The sequence below is a fragment of the Malus sylvestris genome, chromosome 2 (genome assembly GCF_916048215.2).
Source record: "Malus sylvestris chromosome 2, drMalSylv7.2, whole genome shotgun sequence".
Classification (NCBI taxonomy): domain Eukaryota; kingdom Viridiplantae; phylum Streptophyta; class Magnoliopsida; order Rosales; family Rosaceae; genus Malus; species Malus sylvestris.
Window position 1 is genome coordinate 33,991,879 of NC_062261.1, and position 22,488 is coordinate 34,014,366.

Below are 22,488 nucleotides of genomic sequence, written 5' to 3' on the forward strand. Positions count from 1 at the left end.
CAAACACATTAATGTTATCTCTAAGGCACACATATACATACATACATATATCAGTAAACTGTAAAATTAGAGAGAAGAAAAAGAGAAAGAGTTTGCCAGCTAACTGTTCACGAGTTCTATATCCATTAGAATTCTCTCCGATTCTGGAAGGTCCTCCGATTGCTCTCTGCCTCGACGCCTTCAGATTCAGAAGGGGAATTTGCGTCCCCGAATCGAATCCATGGCGGTGAGGATGAACGAGGAAGCTCGGGGTCTCGAGGAAGACGTGCATCGCCAAAATCTGCTGCTGCTAGAATCTGATTGGGTGGAAAAAAGAAAAGCTGGGAGGATGAAATGCATGGATCGAATCGGAGTAGGTTCGAATTCGAAGAGCGAGTGTGATGACGTCAGTGAGTTGGAGTTCAGTTTTTGCTATAACTGCCATGGCGCCAAAGCTACAGAGCTAAAAGATAGCTAACGGGCAAGTGACGAGCCTGAAAATTGAAGCTTAATTTGGGATCTATGGAACGTGCGTTTTGGGTTTTTTTTTTTAGGATGTGTTATCCACACATTTCATTTTATTTCTCACACACCTCTTGATAATTTCTGTCTGTTGATATTCTTCAATTCATCCGATCAGATGACCGAAAATTAAAAAAATGTGTGAGAAGTAAAATGAGATGTGTGGATATCACATCCTTTTTTTATTGTGGGTGGGGTCCGGGAGAGAGGCCAAATCCAGACCAAAGGCCCAATCTTATTTTGTTATTTACGGTTTTTTTTTTTATATATAAACGATGTAACATTCTTAGTTACTTTAAATTTAGAAGAGGCAGATTGAAATTCGAATTTTAGGGTGTTAATAATAATTTTTAATTTTAATAAAAAGCTCATTTAGGAGTCTACAAGGATTGTGAAGTGCACGGAAAATGAGAGTTGTATTTTTTTTTTTTTCTTTTGAACAAAAGATAGTGGAGCCTAAGGAAAGGAGGTTGAGCTTAGCTCCATAATAGGCTGGCAATAATTTGGTTTAAATTTAGGGATAGTTGCTGAAACCGATAACCGTTGATAACCGCTCGAATGGATTGGATTTGAGTATGAAAATTCGGGTATATTTTGGATATGGGGAAAAACCGTGAATAATATTCGATTATGACTTTGGATATGGTTATAAGGGTTTCCAATCTATATCCGTCACCAAATCCGAATCGAATTATATATAATATAATAGTATTTATATATAATCATATATAATATAATTGTATTATAATATATATATATATATATATATATATATATATATATATATTCAGGCCCTTTAAGGAAAGGGTCCCCATTTTTAAACAAAAATGGGGACACCCTCTTGACCATTAGATCTGGCTTTAATGAAATTTTGTGGTTAAGATTAAATCACAGGCCACATAATCTCAACCACAGAATTTCATTAAAGTCAAATCTAACGATCAAGAGAGTGTCTTCATTTTTTTTGAAAAATGGAGATCTCTTCCCTTAAAGGCTTCCTATATATATCTTTAATATTAGAAAGTCAGAAATCCAATTTGGTGTCTCAAGGCTTCACCAAAAAAAATTGGACTATAAAGCCCCTCAAACAAAAAAATCCACAACTAGCTAAAAATAATAGAAACAAAACTTTAATATTAGAAAGTCAGAAATCCAATTTGGTGTCTCAAGGCTTCACCAAAAAAAATTGGACTATAAAGCCCCTCAAACAAAAAAATCCACAACTAGCTAAAAATAATAGAAACAAAATACCAGGGATTATTTTGTCATAAAAACAAAAAAAAATTACAAAACAAAACAAAATTACAAAATCAATTTTCTTCCCGCTATCTTGCGAGAATAATCCACGTGATGGAAGCAAAAGAAACCGTCGTCGTCCCGCACAAAAACCACATCCGGAGGAACTCTTTCACTCATCTCAAGAACCACACCCGGAGGAAAAGAATCAATTTTCTTCCTACCAATTCTCTCTCCTCCAACCACATCCGGAGGAACTCTTTGACTCATCTCAAAAACCACACCCGGAGGAAAAGAATCAATTTTCTTCCTACCAATGAACTCTCCTCCACCTACGCCCCGGCCATCTCCAGGTACCCAACTTCCCAATTTTAAAAACTAGGGCTTTTTTTTTTTTTTTTTTATCTGTCAGTTAATTTGGGAATGGTGACTATCTTACTCAATGTGTGAGATTGTGTGTGTTAAAAGAGATTGGGCATCTACAGAGCCACGGAAAATCCCCAAGTCCAGTTTTGATTTTCCACTCTTTTCATTTTTTTTTCCTTGCAGATTCGTGAAAAGGATTGGGAGTACAAAGTGAAGCTTTTCCGTAAGTTTTCGATTTTTTTATGTTGGCTTTGTAGTTTGTCACTGATTTTGGTATTTTAGATTGCTTTTTGGGGAATTTAAAGTTACCCAGAAACTCCAATTGCATAATTTGTGGTTGATAATAAATGGGATTTTGTTGACATGTGTGATTTATATCATAAGGCTATGAAATTTTACTAAATTATGTTTCAAGCTATGGAATTTACTCAACTGTGTGTTTTACTACTATGTTTACAGACTATATACAAGAGCAGGAAATGGAAATCGAAGGGTTGGAAGCAAATTCTTGCGGATGACTTCAAAGGTATCTGCTATGTGTTATAAAATTTGTTATCTGTTTTCAAAAGAAATTATGTGAAATTAATAGGAATGTTCTTTTCTGTTGTTTTAGATATGCCAGAAATACATTCGGGTGAGAGCGGGTTAAATACTTCCCAGCGGTGTTTCCAAATAAAAGTATCTCCAGTGGTAGGCATCTCCTTCTCTTACTGTTTGCATTCTACTGGCATAATATTGTTATAACAGCATCATGTTAGGTTGAAAAAGAGTCTTCCTCGGTACAACTTTTCAACTCTCAATCTTAATCTTTTATTCTCAACTTCATTTGTTTTGGTCCTGTCAAGCTTAAATAGGGACGTGCATATATGTATACTTACCATAATTCATTTTTAGTTTCATTTTGGCAATCTTAAATAGGGTTTACAGACTTGGACTATTGGACTATTAATCGGTAGTGGGTACATATGCGTTTCATTTAGTGGTTTGCATTACTAATATCATTTCCCTGTCTACATTCTCCTCATTTCTTTTTGGTTAAATAGGCTTTGGTGAAGTGAATTAGGAAACAGAAATACAAACAGAATTACTACATTACCAAGGTATTTCCCTCATTTCATTACTGAGGTAATTCCCTATTCATTCTTAAGACAATCGCACAACATGTTTAATATTTACTTTGAATGCCGTCAAAGGCATCACCTTTTTAGTATTTGAATGATTTCAACGCCATCGTGGTCAATATTAAGCATGTACTTGCTTTTGCTTTCCAAACGGTGTTTCCAAATAAAAGTATCTCCGGTGGTAGGTATCTCATTCTCTTTCATTTTTAGTTTCATTTTGGATGCAAATTTTTCTTCTTTTTGTTAGATTATGTCATGGAAGCTTCAGGTGGAGTTTTTTTTCACAGTAAGTAGAATAGAAAAGGAAGGTCATGCCCAAAGACTTACGAACTAAGGCAAAACACCAGAAACAGAGACGGGAAAGCATAGAAATGGTACAACAAAAATAATAGCAAAAAGTGACTGCATGAAGGGTAAGTGACTTGAAGTATACTTCAGTCTCAACCCCATTTTTGTTTTGTCCATGCATTTTTATGTCGCCCATAAATGAAATAATCCCCTCTTTGTGATCCTTAAAGTCAATTCATTCACAAAAAACATATTATATATGTCTTTATTGTTCTGTTTTCTATTTAGTACTCATATGTTCTTCAAATATGACACGCATCCTTACTTCTTTATTGTGAATGCTCTTCATTTGATGTTATATATTTTCTTGCCAAAATGTAAATAGGTTGAAAAATTAAACATTTGTCATTTGTTATAGCACAACACTATGACACAATTATCTAATCTGCCTCACCAAATGACACTGTCTGTTTTGTCCATGCATTTTTATGTCACCCATAAATGAAATAGGGATTACAGACTTGGACTATTAATCGGTAGTGGGTATATATGCGTTTCATTTAGTGGTTTGCATTACTAATATCAATTCCATGTCTACAATCTCCTCATTTCTTTTTGGTTAAACAGGGTTTGGTGCAGTGAATTAGTGGAGCATTCAAACAAAAATACAAACAGAAATACTGCATTACTAAGGTATTTCCCTCATTTCATTACTGAGGTATTCCCCTATTCATTCTTAATTTTGTTAGATGGTACACAATCGCACAGCATGTTTAATATTTACTTTGAATGTCGTCAAAGGCATCACCTTTTTATGCCTACTGTCTTAACTTTGGTTAGGGTGGTATATGTTTGGCTCGGGGTAGTTGTGGGAGGTTACTGAATATGTTTAATTCCCGTTTTTAAATTTTAATGCAATTCAATTACAAATAAGGCTAATATTTGATTCTAACCGAACGCATTAAACTTTCAACAGGACGGCGATATGAGTTCATGATATGAAGAACCGTCAAGTGTATCAAGGCCAGTTGAAGTTCTTGGATTGTTTTTATACTTTTTACTTAGCTTTTAGTTGCAACTAAATTATAAGGATCTTCTATGTTATTTATTACTTTTTTTTTTTTTACAAATTCTAGATAAATACTTTAAATTACTACCTGTATTATTAGAGATGATAATTGTCTTTATTTTATGTTTCTATACATTGAACCAATCCTCACATATGAATACATCTAAAATGTGTAAGTCACGCGTAGCGCGCCGTGAGGAAAAAAGTGTCTTTCGCACGCGCGTGAGGACACTGTAATAGGTACTGATGTGTATGAGAGAGTATCCACGTCAACAACTTCAAATTTATTGCTTCCTGTTATGTGCAGCCATATCATACTTTCTAAACCATATACATTGACAATTACAATGGAAAAAAACTAACACAATACACATTTAGGGGTGCGTAGCGTCTGTGATGCAAAAATGCCTCTCGCACGCACGTTAGTGCAGAGAGGCTAGTATATATTATTTACTAAATCCATTACTTTGATAATACAAAAAATGCACTGTGTGAGTCACATTTGGTGGGCAAGTTAAAAAGTTTTTATATGAATCAAAATCTATGAGAATCTAGACTAATAGTACTTATGGGAGATATCAAATATCAGCCAACATTATCAATGTTTAGCTTTAATTTTTGTGTTTTACAAGATTCATTCATTAAATCATTTTATACATCAAATATTTAGTGACGAAATTAATATTTACTAAATTATCATGCGTTAATTGAACGAATATTTTTTTTGTATTGACGAAGATGGGTATAACCGTTAAATGATGGGGAATCCGTTACTCGGTGGGTATGGTTATGGTGTTTAATTGGCGGTTATGGAATTTTCGTGGTTATGGGGATGGATATAGCATTTTCATCCCCAAACTGAACCGTTGACATCCCTATTTAAATTCGCCTTTGACGAGAATCGAACCAAAAATCTCTCACTTACAAGTGAAAAGGAATACCACTATATTATAATACTAATAGGCGAGAGTTGTAATTTGTTTTCCTATATAATCGTCACCAATGCTTGAAGATTGCATCTTTTTATAAGAGAGCAACTTACATAGGTCAGTTCACTACAACTTAAAGGTAACATATATCATTGAATCTGTAACAACCTGTTTTGGAATTTACTGTACATAAAAGGTATTTTTGTATTTTCACCAAGTTTAGGAATTTATTTTCTTTTAAAATTTGTTTTTGAATCTTAAATGGTGAGCCAAGGGACCCACCCCTGATTTCTGTCCCCAACCTCCCATCTTTCTCCTTCTCTCTCTCGCTCAACACCCTCTCATCTCTCTTTTCTGCTGCACCGTGAGCAACCCAAACAACCTGCGTTGCAGGTTGTGCATGAGACCAACAGCCCAGTCACCATCATTGCCCTGATTTTCCTCTCCCCGTTGCATTAAAGTCGGCCCAAACGGAGAAACGAATCTCCGGCGACTTCCTTTTTATTTTTCGGTTAGGTGAGACCTCGATCTATTTTCCTCAAAGAACTTCTTGTTGTTGGTGGTTGTGTGTGGTGATTCACGTTGTTTTCTCAATGTTAAGGCGGGGCCACCACAGAAGAAAAGAACCCCCAAACTTTCCGGCGAACAGTGGCCTTCGTGGGCTTTTTCCGATCACACACGTCCATTTCACAACGAAGCAAGGATATAGAATTACTCATCTCTCTCTCCTCTTCATTTTAATGCTAAACTTGGACCCTAGTTTGTTAGGAAACCGCCGGCCGGAGCTCGGAGTTGTAGCAACTCCGGCTTTCCCCTCCGTGAAACACCCAGGCCTTCAGGCCACCCAAATTTCCCCACGGGCCTAACCCGTTTTGAAGCCAGCCCAGTACCTTGGCCCGTTCAGTTTTTAATTTTGGTTATGTTCTTTTTTAAAACCCAACACCTAAGGGCCTTGGGCCTGTGTTCTAAACCCAGCCCTTATTGGTTTAAGGCATGCGGGCCTTGCTCAGGCGTGCGTGTGTGTAAAGTGTGTGTGTGTGTGCAGTGCACGTGTATGTGCGTGTGTATGGTGCATGTGCATGCTGTGCACGCGTGTGTGTTTGGGTAGTGTGTGTGCGTGTGATCGTGTGTATATGTGTGTGGGTTGTGCCGTGTAGGTATGTGTATGGGTTTGTGCTTAAGCCTAAACCTCCCCTTTACACCCAAAACCCAATGAGTCCTAACCCTAAGCCCTAATCCGGATTTCAAGTCTAAAACCCGTTTGACCTAATTTGATCGTTAACCCCCGGTCAACGTTGACTTTAGGGTTGACTTTTCGGGTTTTCGTCCGGGACCCTTCCTAGGATAATTCGACGTTCTGAATCCGTTTCTAATGTCCGTTTTTCCAAAATTCAATCGCTCTTATATAGTTTTATTAATTGGACCATTTATGTGCTTATGGGCAATTATTGTGACGTTTCCGTCTTCGCTGGTGGCGCAGGTTTTGGCAACTAAGTACTGTAAGTGGACCCCTTCTAAAATTACATGATTTGATAATTTAATTGCATAAATGATTAGCATGCCTACAAATTTATGAATTGAATTATGTGAAGCATGTTGATTTAATATATTGATTATCGTCTCATGTTTTGGTGAAGAATTAATTGTTAGCCTATTGAGCTATATTTTAATATATCATATTTTCTATAAAAACCATGAACTGGTAGACTATCTGATAGATGATGATAGGATGCTAGAACATGTTTTTGAAACCCCTCTTTATAGTATAGACGATGATCGATATCTATACTATGAAGTGGTTATTTATGAGAGGCGTAACTATTTGTGCGTACCTAGTAGACATTATGCCGCCTGGGGCGAGGATCTGGTGTTGGCAGTAGGCCAGGAGAAATAATCCCTAGCGAAAGGCTAAGGGACATGTTGACAGGCATTGGGCCGAGAGGGAGTTATCTCTGGCTACGGGCACAGAGACTTAAGTGCAGGTATTGGGTCGGGAGTTATATTTATTCGGTGATCTTTCTAGCAGCACACTGCGCTTACGAGACGATTTATGAGACGTTTGATATTTCGATTTCCACGATGCTTTTCCGCGATATATGGCTTTTGAGATATTTTTGGCATGCTAGGATTTTTATTAAATCCATAATTTATTATGCTAGTAGTTTTCATTATATAACTGTGGGGGTTATTAACTTGATAACTGTTTTTTTATTATTATATATATAAACTTGGTCAACTCACCTTTGTTTTGTGCCCCCATTCAGGACTTAGGATCAAGACACCTAATCCCGGCGTCAAGACACTTTCACAGCAGCATCTTCGGATCTTCTCGATGTAGGACCCACTCTTTTATTCATTCAATTTTATCTTAATTCTTTTTAGTGATTAGGTTTAGTTGTATGCTCTGAGCACGTTCCTAAATTATTAATTCATAGTATTTTAAATTTCTAACCTTTATTTATTTCTTATTCTTAGCTTTTGTATCAATTAATGGCTTTCGTCACCCTCGGGTGTCGGCCAGCACGTGTTTATCCTGGTATTCGGGGAATATCAGGGTCAGGGCGTGTCAGTATGTTACGGAGATAGTGAACCAATTCCATATGAGTCCTCTCTTTATAGGCTCATGACATCTGTGAAATCTCGTTCCTGGATTTCACTGTTATGATCTACGTATTTGTATTATTGAGATTTTGTATTATTTTCAAGAATTTATATCAATTTATTTGAATTTAGATTTTAATTAAACTAGTTACAAAAGTTTGAAGTTTGGAAATTAATTATTTAAAATCCAAAGATCTTTCGAGGTCATAATTTATATTTTCGAATAGAGCACGATCTCACGAACGAGTAGGCGCAAACCGTTCGTGAAACGGAGTTATAACGAAATATTTATTAACGTTTAAAGTTATGGACATTGTTGTAATTTTGGCCTCATCTAGAAGGCTCTAGATTTTCTGGAGCAATGGACGTGTCATGTGTGTGGCTGTGATGGAAGGGAAAGGAGAAAAAATGAGAGGGGTTGACGAATCAGGAGGAGGAGGAGGAGAGAAAGGGAGCCAATGGGAAAAAGAAGAAAGGAGGAAAAATGAGGGGGAAGAGGAGCATGGGATCCCTTCGGCCCGTTTCCTTCTCCGACCTAACCTAGTCCACTTCATCTTCTCCCGCCGTTTTTCTTTGGTTTTTCGGGCGAACCACTTTACCTAACCCCATGAAAAATGTTCCACGACCTTCCCTCTACCTATTACAACCCAAAATTGTAGAAATTTAGCTTTGAACTTGGAAAAACCGTACATGTGGGTGTGGGTGTTCTTGTCATCGATCCTCCAAATTTTGAAACAATTTCCTTCGATCTCCATAACCATTATACTCCCCTAAACCTCAGGAACAAAGCTCATGCATTGGTTGAGGCGTCGGAGCTGTTTTGGAATCGAATCAAGAACACCCAAAATCAAGGGTTTCCGTCGGTTCGTGGGAAATTTGAGGTCTTTCCTGGCCAAATTGGACTTAGCCACAGGTATGAAACTTGCTCCACTCACTGAGATCTACTTGTCTGTAAAATTTGGTAATTTTTGGAAATAGTTGAATTTTTCGGCAAGTCGAGACGGTCAACCGCCACCCATGGCGGCATGTGGTCAGTGGGCTAACGATGTCTTTCTAAATTTAATTAGATGCCCTAATTTCATAATTGATATCCGTATGATGTGGTTTGGTTGTTTGAACTTAGTTTCATTACGATACATCACTTGATCAAAATTTGAATCGATGATCCGACTGTTGGATTGTCACCAAACTCTAATGCGTTATAGAACGTAATATTTGAGGATATCTTGAACTGACAAATCGGGAATCCAATGTACGGATCTTCCTGAACTGGATTTTTAAATTAGTAAAATTAATTGTTAATCGCCACCTAATTATGGCAATTGGCAGAAATCCGACCATCGAATCGCCATGAGATTTTAGTAGGTTGTTCTAGATGTATAATGTGGACCTTAGGAAGTTATGGTGTGTGGATCTTCCAGATTAAATTGCTAGGGTGTGAACCCCATAGTTGATTGAGAGTTGACTTTTGGTCAACATGTCTGGAACCATTTGATTTACAAAAATTAGTATTACTAAAGACTCAATGGGGCTTTGCGTACTTGTCTTGGCGAGTGACTTTAATATATGTGATATGGTTAGTACCCTATTTTCGTATTTAGTATCCTTTGTGGATGTGACTTGGTTTTATAAATGTGTTTTCGGTTAAAATGTAATTTTTATAATTGGCCATCGATCTATTTATATTAAATGTGATTTGATTCACGGATCGGAAATATTTGTGAAAAGGGATTTGAAGTGCATATTGAAATGTTTGTTAAACTGAGGGCTAGTAGGGGATCGCTACCCTAGTGTCACGGGGTTAGGTGACACCGAGTCTGCACCATGTAGCAGTGCCAGTGGTACATAGATGGTCATGCTTGGTTAATCTGCGTTGGGGGACCATACTATTTATGGATCGCGCTTGGTTAATCCGTGTTAGGCGATCCTTATGTCCATTTATACTTAGGGGTGATCATGGTTGATTAATCTGCGTTGGGTGATCACTGCCTAACAGTTCTGTAGGGGTGACTCTGCTTGGTTAATCCGCGTTGGGGGTTCATTAGTGGTCTCGTTTGGTTAATCCGCATTGGGGGACCATATTATATATGGATCGCTCTTGGTTAATCCGCGTTGGGCCATCCTTATGGCCATGTATGCTTAGGAGTGATTATGGTTATTACTTCCAAGTAGGGAATTATATAGCGTTCTTTAATTAAATTTGTAAAATGATATGTTATCACATTGATTGATTAACGTAGTTAAGTGCTAAGATCATGCATATTTGATTCATGAATTGATTAATTGACGGGAATGTGGAATGACAATGGATATGGTTGTTATTATTATGATTGGAGTTGTTGTTCAATATGGCTAGAGAATATGATTGTACTTCGTCTTTTGTTCTTTGAAATATTGCATGATATGCATTTTGGTAATGTTGAGAAATGGTGATTTATGTGATGAATGTTCGAGTATAATGAATGACGAACTACGAATGGCTTGCTCCTTGTTTAGGGTACGTAAGCAGTCTAACGAGGATGTTAGATGTAGCCATAAAGTATACGAAAAATCTTTACGCAATTTGAGGCATGAGTTCTACTGGGTACATATCCCAGAGACGGGGTATGTTAGATATATATATATATATATATATATATATATATATATGTAATTGGTGACATCACGTGTCGATCCTGGACGTATGTCAAGATCGAGGCGTGACAACATCAATGCCTTTCTTCCAATCAGTCTTGGAAAATGCTAATTACCCTAAGGATATTGTTTGCCGTTGGCATTAACCGATCAAAAACTATATGAAATTTTTAGTTTTATTCACTGCACTCGGTAATAGTTAAATTGAACCACGCCACAAGCAATGATGGTTGTCAAATAAGAGAAGGTGAATTGCATGTCACACTTATATGTAATTAGAACATTATTTAAGGGAATAGTTTTTAGTATACAAGACATACCCTTAAAATATAATGCCAAAGCTGCTACCAGTTGTAATGCTGCATCAAGTGGCTGGAATTTGCAATCTTACCAATTCTCATATGTACTCATACATCTTGAATTGCAGCTTTCCCTTGGTACACACGCGACAGTTGAGGGACTTCAGTTCGATATCCGGTCACAAATCTCTCCAAAAATTGCTTTTTCGTAAGGCACAACACCGAACCTAGATTCTTGTTTTCATCCATTAATCCTTTCAACTTCAAAACTTTCACAACCGAAAACCTTGGGATAATTCTCTTCTCCAAACTGTAACCCATGATCACCGGGGCTTTAACAATCATCTGCGATGACAAATCCTATCTTGTTCACTACAAATTCCATGACTTGCATTATTTTCTTCTCCAACTTGGTCATACAATGTGGGTACCGCTTGAAAGCAGAGAGAACATCATCCTCAGACCAACCCCACCTCTTATAAACATCACAATTTCGAGTCCATATGGACTTATTATTGGCACTACTCGAAGCTTTTATAGCCATCACAGACATTGATTTTTCCATATCAAAACCCTTTTGCTTAACCTCACCCACAACTTAAGCAAACTTTTTAGGGTTTTGTATTCAAATTCTTAATTGAATACAAAATTTTGATTTAATTCACTTAAAATCTCATAGGAGATGTGAGATTTGTAGATGCTTAAAATACACTACGAAATATCTCTAATTCCCTCGAATTCCTCAACTTCTTCTAATTATTTAGAATCAATTTCTAATTGAATACACATTAAATGTTATAAACTTATTTAAAATCCTGATTAAATACACCGAGATTTCTAAAGTTTTTAATAAACTGTCTTAAAGTCCCGATTAAATACACTTTGAATTTTAGAAAATCACTTAAAATGTTGATTAAATACCTCTAGATTCACACTATGTTTGAATGGGAAATGGATCATCTCCGGATCATTTCCTTATAAAATCCTGTCATTTCAATTTTTGTCATTTTAAAATTCCTTAGTAATCTTAAATTTCTTCATTCAAATACAGTGTAAAAGAATTAAAATCGCTCAAAATCCCAATATTTTTTTTTTCCAAAATCAATAAGAAATAGGATTTTTTCTGTAAGATCCCACATCGCCTGGAGGAAATGAGGTGATATACTTTATATGTACATGCCTACCTCCCTATAGAGAGACGCGTTTTAGGTGGAAGTCCATGAACAAATCTATGAGGGCGTGGTCCAAACTGGACAATATCTTACTATGTGGACTGGGATGTGACAATTTGGTATCAGAGCCACTCCCCGACCGGAAGTGTGCCGACGAGGACGTCGAGCCCCTAAGGGGGTGGATTGTAAGATCCCACATCGCCCAAGGGAGATGAGGTGATGTGCCTTATATGTACAAATATTGTAAGATCCCACATCACCCGGGGGAGAGGATGTGATGTGCCTTATATGTACATGTCCACCTCCTTATAGAGAGACGCGTTTTGGGTGAACGCCTAAGAACAAATCCGTAAAGGTGTGGCCTAAAGCAGACAGTATCTTACTATGCGGACTGGGATGTGACAATTCGGTATCAAAGTCAATCCCCTACTAGAAGTGTGCTGGACGAGGACATCGAGCCCCTAAATGGGTGGATTGTAAGATCCCACATCGAGAGAGAAAATGATGTGTCTTATATGTACATGCTCACCTCCCTATAGAAAGACGCATTTTGGATGGAAACCCAAGAACAAATCCGTGAGGGCATGGCCCAAAGCATACAATATCTTACTATGCGGACTGAGATGTGACAATTTGGTATCAGAGCCACTCTCCAGGCGGAAGTGTGCTAATGAGGACGTCGGGCCTCTAAGGGGGTTGATTGTAAGATCCCACATCACCCAAGAGAAAGGAGGTGATGTGCATTATATGTACATGCCCATCTCTTTGTAGAGAGACGCGTTTTAGGTGGAAACCCAATAACAAATTTGTGAGGGCATGGCCTAAAGCAGACAATATCTTACTATACGGACTGAGATGTGACAATTTGGTATCAGAGCCACTCCCCGCTCGGAAGTGTGCCGACTAAGACGTTGGGCCCCTAAGGGGGTGGATTGTAAGATCCCATATCACTCGGGGGGAGAGGAAGTGATATGCCTTATATGTACATGCCCAATTCCCTATAGAGATACTCATTTTGGGTAGAAACCCAAGAACAAATCCGTGAGGGCATGGCCTAAAACGAACAATATCTTACTATGCGGATTGGGATGTGACAATTTGGTATCAAAGCCACTCCCCCGCCGAAAGTGTGCCGACAAGGACGTTGGGCCCCTAAGGAGGGTGGATTGTAAGATCCTACATCGTCCGGGGGAGAGGATGTGATGTGCCTTATATGTACATGCCCACCTCCCTATAGTGAAACACGTTTTGGGTGGAAGCCCAATAACAAATCCGTGAAGGCGTGGCCCAAAGCGGATAATATCTTACTATGCGGACTAGGATGTGACAATTTGGTATCATAGTCACTCCCCGACCAGAAGTGTGCCGACGAGGATGTCGGGCCCTAATGGGGTGGATTGTAAAATCCCACAGCACCTGGGGAGAGGAGGTGATATGCCTTATATGTACATGCCCACCTCCCTATAAAGAGATGTGTTTTGGGTGTAAGCCTAAGAATAAATCAGTGAGGGCATGGCCCAAAGTGGACAATATCTTACTATGCAGACTGGGATGCTGTGGCAAACTACGTGAGGGCGAGAAGTGGCGGCCACCCCTCCCTTTGTTGGACAACATGCCTAGGAGTGCTAGTTGAGCCCCTCCGCTCTCGTCAAAATTGAGGGTTAGGTGTTGGTTTGGTCGAGATTTGCTGACAGAGGCGGATCCATTCAGGGACCTGGGTGGTCTCAAGACCCTCCGATGGTCCGAAGAAGTAGTCGTAAGGACCTTTGAGGACCACCCGAAAATGGTAGAGCCGTGGAGGAGAGGTATTAGCAACAGCTGCTGGCTGTGTAAGCTGCATCAGATGGATAATGAAGAAAAAACTGTTTCGTTTTTAAGCGAATGGGCCAAAATGACTCGTTTGGATCCAATGCAATTAAAAAAGCACATGATTCTCTCTTTTAATTAGAATTCACTCCCATTTTCTTTACAAACCCCCTAATGCCCAATGCCCAATAAGCCCAATAAGCCCAATACGCTTTTATCTCCTATTCCAATACCCATTTTCATTTCGTTGAACAAGCCACCATCACCTGCTCCGCTTCTCTCCTCTCCACCACCACATAATTTCTTAATTTCTCTTTTTATTTTTTATTTTTTTATAATGTCCTAATTTCTAAATTTAAATAAATTTTTTAGTCGTAATCCAGATTAATAATATAGAATGCTATGAAAATTTTAGATCCCTAATATATTATAATAATCATAGATTGTAACTAGTAATAAGCCCGCGCGATGCCGCGGGACTTGAATGCACCAACCTTAACAACATGAATAAGAAAAGAAAAGAAAACGAAGAAGAATCGAAAGCACTTCCCATTCCAAGGAAAGAGCAGCCATAATTAGGATCCAAAACTCATTCTTTAGTCTCCTCATCTGAAGCTATATATAATCATTGAACAAAAACGTTTAACGTCCAGCAGAAAGCAAACTGCAATCAAAATTTCAAAAAAGCAAAATAATGCGCATATAATCGACAGTTGCAACAAACAAAAAATAGAAAAATCAATTGCAGATTGAAGGAAAAATCGAGACCGCAATCGAAACTCATGCTTGTACGGGTAATTAATTGTAGATACCAAATCATCAAAAACCACTTGTCTACACCAAATTGCATACAAAAGATATTGGGGCAACTCAGATTGCGCAATGAAAAACAAAGTCAAACTACGACGTAGATGTCTATCGGAATTTCATTCAAAGAATGATTAAATAAAGACAATGGCATGCCAAAGATTATATACCCTAAGCGACAGTGTCAGCCATGAGCTTCCCTCTGTGAGAGCACAGGGGTGTAACTGCAAAAGAAAGCCGGAGACTGAGGGCAGACTGTAATTTCGTCAAAAAGAAGGAAGAGTACAAAGGAGAAGTGACAGCAATAAGCGTAGACGCCAAGGACGAAGTAAATATGTATTTGTGAATGGGGTTAAGCTGCTGCTAGCTTTGTATAGTGTAATAATGCAACTGCAAATAGACCAAGTTACTGCTACTAAAAGTTTTTGCAAAATCATAAAACTCTTAACAGTTTGAACCCTACCGAAAAGTTTATATGAGTTAAAGAACAGTCGTACTTAAGTACAGCAAGATCATAAGCTCTTGCAGCTTCTCCTCCATATCAGAACCACCTGCAGTCCAAATTAACCAAGATTCAAGGCCAAAGCAAGAACAAATTAGTGATAATTTAAACTAAAGTCCCTAATTATTGTTGCAGAGAGAATTCATATCAAGATTAACGACATTATTTGATTCGAATGGAATCCAAACGCAGCATAAACATGAAAGGTAAAAAATTAATACCAAAAGTCACATTTAAGCAGCAATTAATAGCATAAATCAGATTTTAGTGGCATGGACCAAAATAATTCAGTAAAAAAGAAACAATCCCAAACAAATAGAAAGAATTGGAGAAACAATTCGAAACAAATCTTCGGAAAGCAACCCCATCCCTCCCTCACCCTCTCTCTCTCCAATTCCAACTTCTCCCTACATCTCTCTGTCTATAATAGATGTGCAGTTTTATTAATCTTTGTTGCCGAAGCATGCAAGATAGTGAAAAGATTGTTTATCTAAGAAAAAAAAGGGCACATTTTAGATGGAGACAGATAGCATTTAACAAATTCTTCATTAGTGGAGTAAATAATTTGCAACCACCTATTTCCTGGTAGCATTAAAAAAAATTCAATTTTAAAAAAGAAATGTACTTTTTAGTACAATTTCCACAGCCATGGTAATTTATGTGGACTAAAATTAAGATTAACTAATACATCCAATCAACTGCAACTAAACAACTTATAGTAATTGAATCTGTGTTTGTGGATGTGAGAGAGAGAGAGAGAGAGAGAGTTATCTATTATAAAGCCAACCTTCTTTGAATTCACTTCTTCGTCCTCTTGTGGCTTATTACCAAAACTCTCCACTGCATTTGCAGTAATGCCCTCTGCTTCTCCTCCTGCGATAATTATCATTCTGTAAGTAAAAGGTACAAAAGCATCAATTACTTAATGGTAGATATGTACTTTAGACTTTTGAAGATCCAATTCATCCTGCATCTTCTCACACTCATCTTCATGCTGAAGCTGCAAACTTGTCAGCTCAGCTTCAAGTTCGCTCCTCATTGAAGTTATTTTCTATGAAAATTATAAACTGGTTTGTAACGTAGGCATATAACACTCTAGTTAAATTAGTAGTTCCAACTTAATTCAAAGCTAAAAACGACATTAATGACCACAATTTAAGAATCCAGAAACAGCCCAATCTAACAACACACACAGAGGACGGACACTGAAAGACATTTTTTTAGAGAACCTAACTAAAAATTAAAAACAAACCAAGTAAAATTTTCAGAGTTTAAAAACAGGAAACCATTACAATCTTTACAGAAACCAACTAAAATTGGAATCTGAAAAAAAAATCCGCTCAATTTTAACAGCCCTGCTGCATATATTGGGTTTTTTTAGGCATGAGACAACACAAACGAAGAAAACATAACATAGTTGTAAACCTTAGGCTCCAATCAGGTCAAGTGTGAGATTTCAAACACGGAGATTTACTCCATGTTTAAAAACTACCAAATACATTGCCAACTGTTAAGAGCATGAACTACAAATCTATAAAGTAAAAAGACTTGCAGATAAGTTTAAACAATCAACATTCAACTTATGATTGTTATTGTTTTTTAGCTGGATGTTCACATTCTAATAAGGTATTAAAAGAGATTATAAGCGTGTGTGCTCTTAAACCACCCAACACCATGTATTAATCAAATAATTAACATCTAAAGATGGAGACATGAAACACGAAACCTGCAATTAGATCCCAATCACAAAATGCCAAAAAAAATCCTAATCTAACCATCCCTATACTAATAGCCCATTCGAGCAGCTATTAGCACCTAACCCGCTACTTTGGCAACCCACCAACCCGCCACACCGTCATGTCCCATCCCCTCTCCACCACTCACTATATCTCTCACCTTTCTTTCTTGACATTGCGCTCGGTGCACACAAACACCAAGCCAACCATTGCCGACCTTTGTCTAAAAGTGGACATAATCCTATAGGTCCTGGCAGAGGACCTAGCTAAATCTCTCTCCCACTCAGTCGAAACCCGTAGCTACCATTTCTCTCCAATCTGTCAGTCCCTCTGTCCCCCTCTTCTCCTCCCCCCAACAACCCTCTGACCGATGCATCACCCACAGCCACACCCACCCGCACCCGAGTCAAAAATTCCAACAATCCTCTCCCTCCAGCCCGTCAACAAATTATGGATTCCGAGGATGTATCTTGAAAACTCAGATGCACATGATTAAAGTTAGTAGATATTAAGGACGTGTACTTAACAGAACAACACGAAGAACGTATGAGTACATTACAAACTAAATGACCATGTCAGCTAGATACTTCTTAAAGAACACCTCCAATCTACCAGTATGATTACTCAGTTTTTGGTTTTTAAATTAATACCCTAAACCTTACATTCAAACTCATTTCGAATGCAAACGAAAAGTAAATGATAAGTCCCGAGCCTTTCTTTCTAGCCTCAACTCAACTCAAGTTCCCAACCTTCACCTTCCAATACAAAGAAACTAACGCATCAATCTGCATTTTCGCAAACATATAATTCAACTAACCAAGTTCTGTGTCCACTCAAATGCACATATTTGAGCTCAATCAAACTTAAATTTGAAACAAATAGTGATGAAAGATCAAACATTTATACCTAGCTTAGGATCCAAACCAATCTCCTCTTTCGCCTCCCTTGTCGCCGTGTCCCCATCGTCCTTGTCCCCCTCCTCTGTTTTCCCACCCGGCAAAGAAACTTCACCTGCAGAAACACAAAACCAAAAATCACAAAACCAATCTTTCCCATTTCCATTTTATCAATTTCCTCAATTTTTCCCATTTCCAGAAAAATGAGCAAGAAGCTTAAGCAGGAAAAAAATCATAATTTCAACAACCAAAACCCAATACACATTTAATCATAAAAAAAGGTCGTACCCAATACCCATTTAATCATACACGAACGAAAAATCTAAACACAGAGTCACAGATTAACAAACTGAAAACCCAAAAAAAATAAAGGAAACTAACCTTACTTAAGAACAATACATAGAACACAGAGATGCATCCGTAAAATGAGAGAAAACGAAACAAATAAAGGAACCCCCAAAACCAAATAAAGGAACCCTCAAAACCTGACCTAACAGTGCAACAAAATCTGGAAATAATTCACAGCAAAAAGGCAGAAATGATGACAATCTATGCTAACAGTAAAGAATCGAATTAAAAATTGAACTTAGCTTTCGAAATCCAGCCACTCATCCGACATGCAAAAGGGAACGGATGATCGAGAGTGAATCATGGACTGAGGGACCTTACTCGACCCATCATTGGAGCTACATTTGTAGCTTTTGGGAGAATAAAATTGAATGTGAAAGCTGCTTTTGATGTGGCCATTAAGGTGGTGCTTCAGCCATCGAAGCAAAAAAAGAAAGAGGCAGAAAAATGTGAGTATTCCATGAAGAAAAAAAAAAGGGTTAAAAAATCAGTAAAAAGAAAAGGCATAAAAATGCAGGGTATTCCATGAAGAAAAATTCAACAATTAAATAATATAGTTGTAAACCTTAGACTCCAATCAGGTCAAGTGTGAAATTTCAAACACAGAGATTTACTTCATGTTTAAAAACTGCTAAATACATTGCTAACTGTTAAGAGCATGAACTACAAATCTGTAAAGTAAAAAGCCTTACAGATAAGTTGAAACGATCAACTGTCAACTTATTATTGTTGCTGGTTTTGAGGTAGCGTTCGTATTCTAACATGGTATTAAAAGAGATTATAAGTGTGTGCGCTCTTAAATCAGCCAACACCATGTATTAATCAAATAATTTATATCTAAAGATTGAGACATACAACATGAAACCTGCAATTAGATCCCAATCACAAAATGCAATAAAAAAATTCCTAATCTAACCATCCATATACTAACAACCTATTCGAGCAGCTATTAGCACAATTTACCTCCTTCTCTATTCTTCCCCACCCCCTCTTTAACCAAATAAAAAATCATTTGTCTCACTAAATAAAAACCTCAAATTTGTTTTTTCAAAGCTGCAACAACATCACTAAAAACACCATGTAATAAAAATTTAAAAAAACCAATCCAATTTAAGTCGAGAAGCAAATGACCAAACTTTCTTAATTTCTTCTTAAGCTATAACAATACACCACATCCACAAACACAAAAAACCAAAAATTGGTTCAATTTAAATTTCTTTTTCTACCAGAAATAAAAAATCCTGTGATTTATAGCCATGTCATCAACAGTACCACCACATCTTAAATAAATGAATGACAATATACTGACTGATGCTTAACTAAGAAACCCAAGCTTGAACACAAACCAAGACATAAGATACTCACCAAACTTTTTAAATGGCTCAATTGTTTGCTTGACATGACAACTTTTTCCTGCAATTCGTAAATAAGATCATTAGATGTAGTAAATAAAAATTATAAAAGCAAAATTCTCACCTCAGGTATGCAACAGAGGTTAAATTTCTAATGTAAAAAAAATAAAACTCTTGCATCTAGCGAACCTAGTTAGTCCTCAACACGAAACAAATAGATTTTAAGCAGTTAAATGCACATCCAACTACAAAGAAACCAATTCAAGGCTTAAACCTAGCTTATGACTACACTGAAATGACAAAGAAAATCCATATTAACAAACTGATAGAAACTTGTTTCTCCCTACTAATAATATAGAAAATCTTACTAATGGCCAGGCCGAAACGAATATGAAAAAAAAAATCACCTGAACAGAGCCTAATCCAAATACATATTTCTTCATCGAACTCAACCTTTCAACAAAAAGCTAATAAAGGAAAACCAGAGTCATGTTAATTTCCTCATTGTAATTGCGACCAAGCATAATATTCTTTTCATTAAATTTAAGTAACAATATGTCAAATTCATAGATTTCACCTCAAGGGCAATGTTACTTGAGTACAAAGAGCTTCGAAGCCTGCAAATAAAAGCCCCAAAATCTGAAGAAAAAAAAAAGACTCCACAAAAGCAAGGATTTTAACACGCCACAATATTTACCTACTACTATGCACAGTTTTTAAAAAATGAGTATAAGACTAACCTTTACAGAGCACCTATGAATCACTTCCAAAATGAGCACAAAATGTGAAACAGCACCTATCCAAAGTTAAAAATCGAAACTAATTAAATCACAATTAGGCAAGAACAACAAAATGCGACAAACAAAATGAAAACACCAAAATGCCTAATTTCCCCCAATCGTCATGTTCAACCACATTCCATCTAATTTTCGGTCCATACGTGCATACCAATAATTTATTAGCTTACTAAAATGTGACAATTTTTAACAAAAAGTTGTACGACATTTAGTTAAAGTGGCCATTTATAAAAGTTTTCGTCTAAAGTTTAGTCATTGGGAAATTATAGGTAATGGGCTACATGTTCAAAGGTGAAAACTGGCAGAATAGCCTAAAAAGATAAGTTGAAACAGTATATTAGCAGTTTTGAGAACAATAATAAGGGCAACACAAACCTTGATTGACATCAAACAACAACCCCCTATTTTGAGGAAACATTTTGCATTCAAACCTAAAATCCTTGCCTGCAAAGAAGGATTAAATAGCAAAGCAGACTTTCGGGGGAAATAAAAAAAACAGACTATTTATAATACAATAAAAATAAAGTAATTCATCCTCCCCACCATCTCTGTGAGCTTTAACAGAACAGAGGAATCAAATTAAGCAATATATAAATTTAAGTTGACATTCCAGTGTTCTACCTCTAACCTTGGTAGCATGCATGCACTGTAAGTTATAAAGTGAACTAAGCCAAGATCTTCTAACTTCATGATTTTCACATATGCATTAGATGGAGAAATACAATAAATAATCAAATATGTAAGACTCTGATATTCAAAACCAAAACCAACCCAATTACACTTTTAGTTCACTAACCCCATTGAATAAAATCCAATTCAATAAAATAACAGAAAATTAAACAACCCAAAAATCAAAACAACCCCACTTGTAGTTTTAGCTCACTAATCCGTTGGATAAATAGATGCCAAATTCAATCACAAAACATACAATTAACAACAACCCAGAAGAGCCATCCGAAAACCCAACCAATTAACCAAAAAATACCACTTGTTCTTTTAGCTTAGTAACCAACCTCTACTTGTTTTTTAGTCGTTTATCTTCCTTGTACCTCATACATGAATTTAAAAAATTGCAATAAAGCAGCACATGCAACATGGAATCTGCAAATCGAACGGTAAAGCAGCAGCCTTCAAACCCTTTTCAGTTCAACAAATATCACAGCAACAAAAAAACCTCTATAAGGCAATTAATAGCTAAAACATACAAAAACAGCAGAAAAATCACCAAACCCAATTTTCAATCACTTTAAAGTAGATCGAGAGAGAGATCTTTTCTTCTCAGTGGTTTTCAACCTCTGGGATTGTTGAATTCCTGAAAAGAAAAGGAAAAAAAAAACCATGAACAGAAAATTTAGAAAAAATAAAATAAAAATTCGAAGAAATCGAAAAAATTTATATTGAAGGAAAAAAAAGAATCAATCTTTGATGCTCACGGTTTGGTCAGTGTGATTTCTTCACGTTTATCATCCAATCTGAGGCCAGTAGGTTCCTTCTTACCTGATGACAAATCAGAGGGAGAGCTTTTGGGAATAAGGATCGGAGAGGATTCGATGTTGCAGTCTGGGTGTCGCTGGCTTCCACGATCATCAACCGCACACGCACAAACCTTACCAATCTAAATACCATTTCAGAACTGTCGATCCTCTTCGAATAGATCAATCGATTCCAGAGACAGAGAAATGAGGAGTAAGACGACGGAGGCGAGACCGTCTGTGTCGTTCTTGCGGGGTCTGCGAGTCCCGAAGGCCCCCCATGCTTTTCTCTGACTGTCCCCCCTCTCCCACTCTCATGAAATCGAGGATCTGCAGCAAAGGTGCTGAGATCCCCACTCCTTCCTCTCCCTCTCTCTCTCTCGCTCCGTCTGTCTCTATCCATCTCTCAGAGGAAGCATGGCCTGCCATACCCGAAACCCGCACTGAATGACAGCAAAACCTAAACCCACCCCAATCCGTCTCAAATGCACAGGACAAAATTACCCTCCTAACTTTTAATAACTACGTTCCAACCCAGCCCCATATCCCATGGTTT

General features: G+C 37.3%; 2 protein-coding genes across 24 annotated transcripts in view; one reads left to right on the forward strand and one right to left on the reverse strand.

Annotated features, from left to right (window-relative positions):
- LOC126599301 (uncharacterized) overlaps positions 1-22,488 on the forward strand; it is a 78,016-nt gene that overhangs the window by 51,921 nt on the left and 3,607 nt on the right. The window lies entirely within an intron of this gene.
- LOC126599405 (uncharacterized) lies at positions 14,557-22,439 on the reverse strand. Of its 22 annotated transcripts, none has more exons than XR_007615121.1 (12): positions 21,894-22,361; positions 21,474-21,772; positions 20,836-20,904; positions 20,404-20,459; positions 20,241-20,280; positions 20,071-20,130; positions 19,677-19,724; positions 17,974-18,078; positions 16,272-16,382; positions 16,119-16,204; positions 15,293-15,380; positions 14,557-14,686 (listed from the first exon to the last, which is right to left on the reverse strand). XR_007615121.1 is itself a non-coding variant. In XM_050265784.1 (2 exons), the coding sequence occupies exons 1-2, from the start codon at positions 22,333-22,335 to the stop codon at positions 20,746-20,748; spliced, it is 537 nt and encodes a 178-aa protein (XP_050121741.1). In that variant the 5' UTR covers positions 22,336-22,439; the 3' UTR covers positions 20,466-20,745. The 22 variants fall into 22 exon arrangements, 1 of the variants encoding a protein (XP_050121741.1); XR_007615132.1 differs by lacking the exon at positions 14,557-14,686 and having other exon boundaries at positions 14,809-15,380; positions 21,474-21,561; positions 21,686-21,772; positions 21,894-22,365; XR_007615127.1 differs by lacking the exon at positions 14,557-14,686 and having other exon boundaries at positions 14,809-15,380; positions 21,474-21,561; positions 21,666-21,772; positions 21,894-22,365.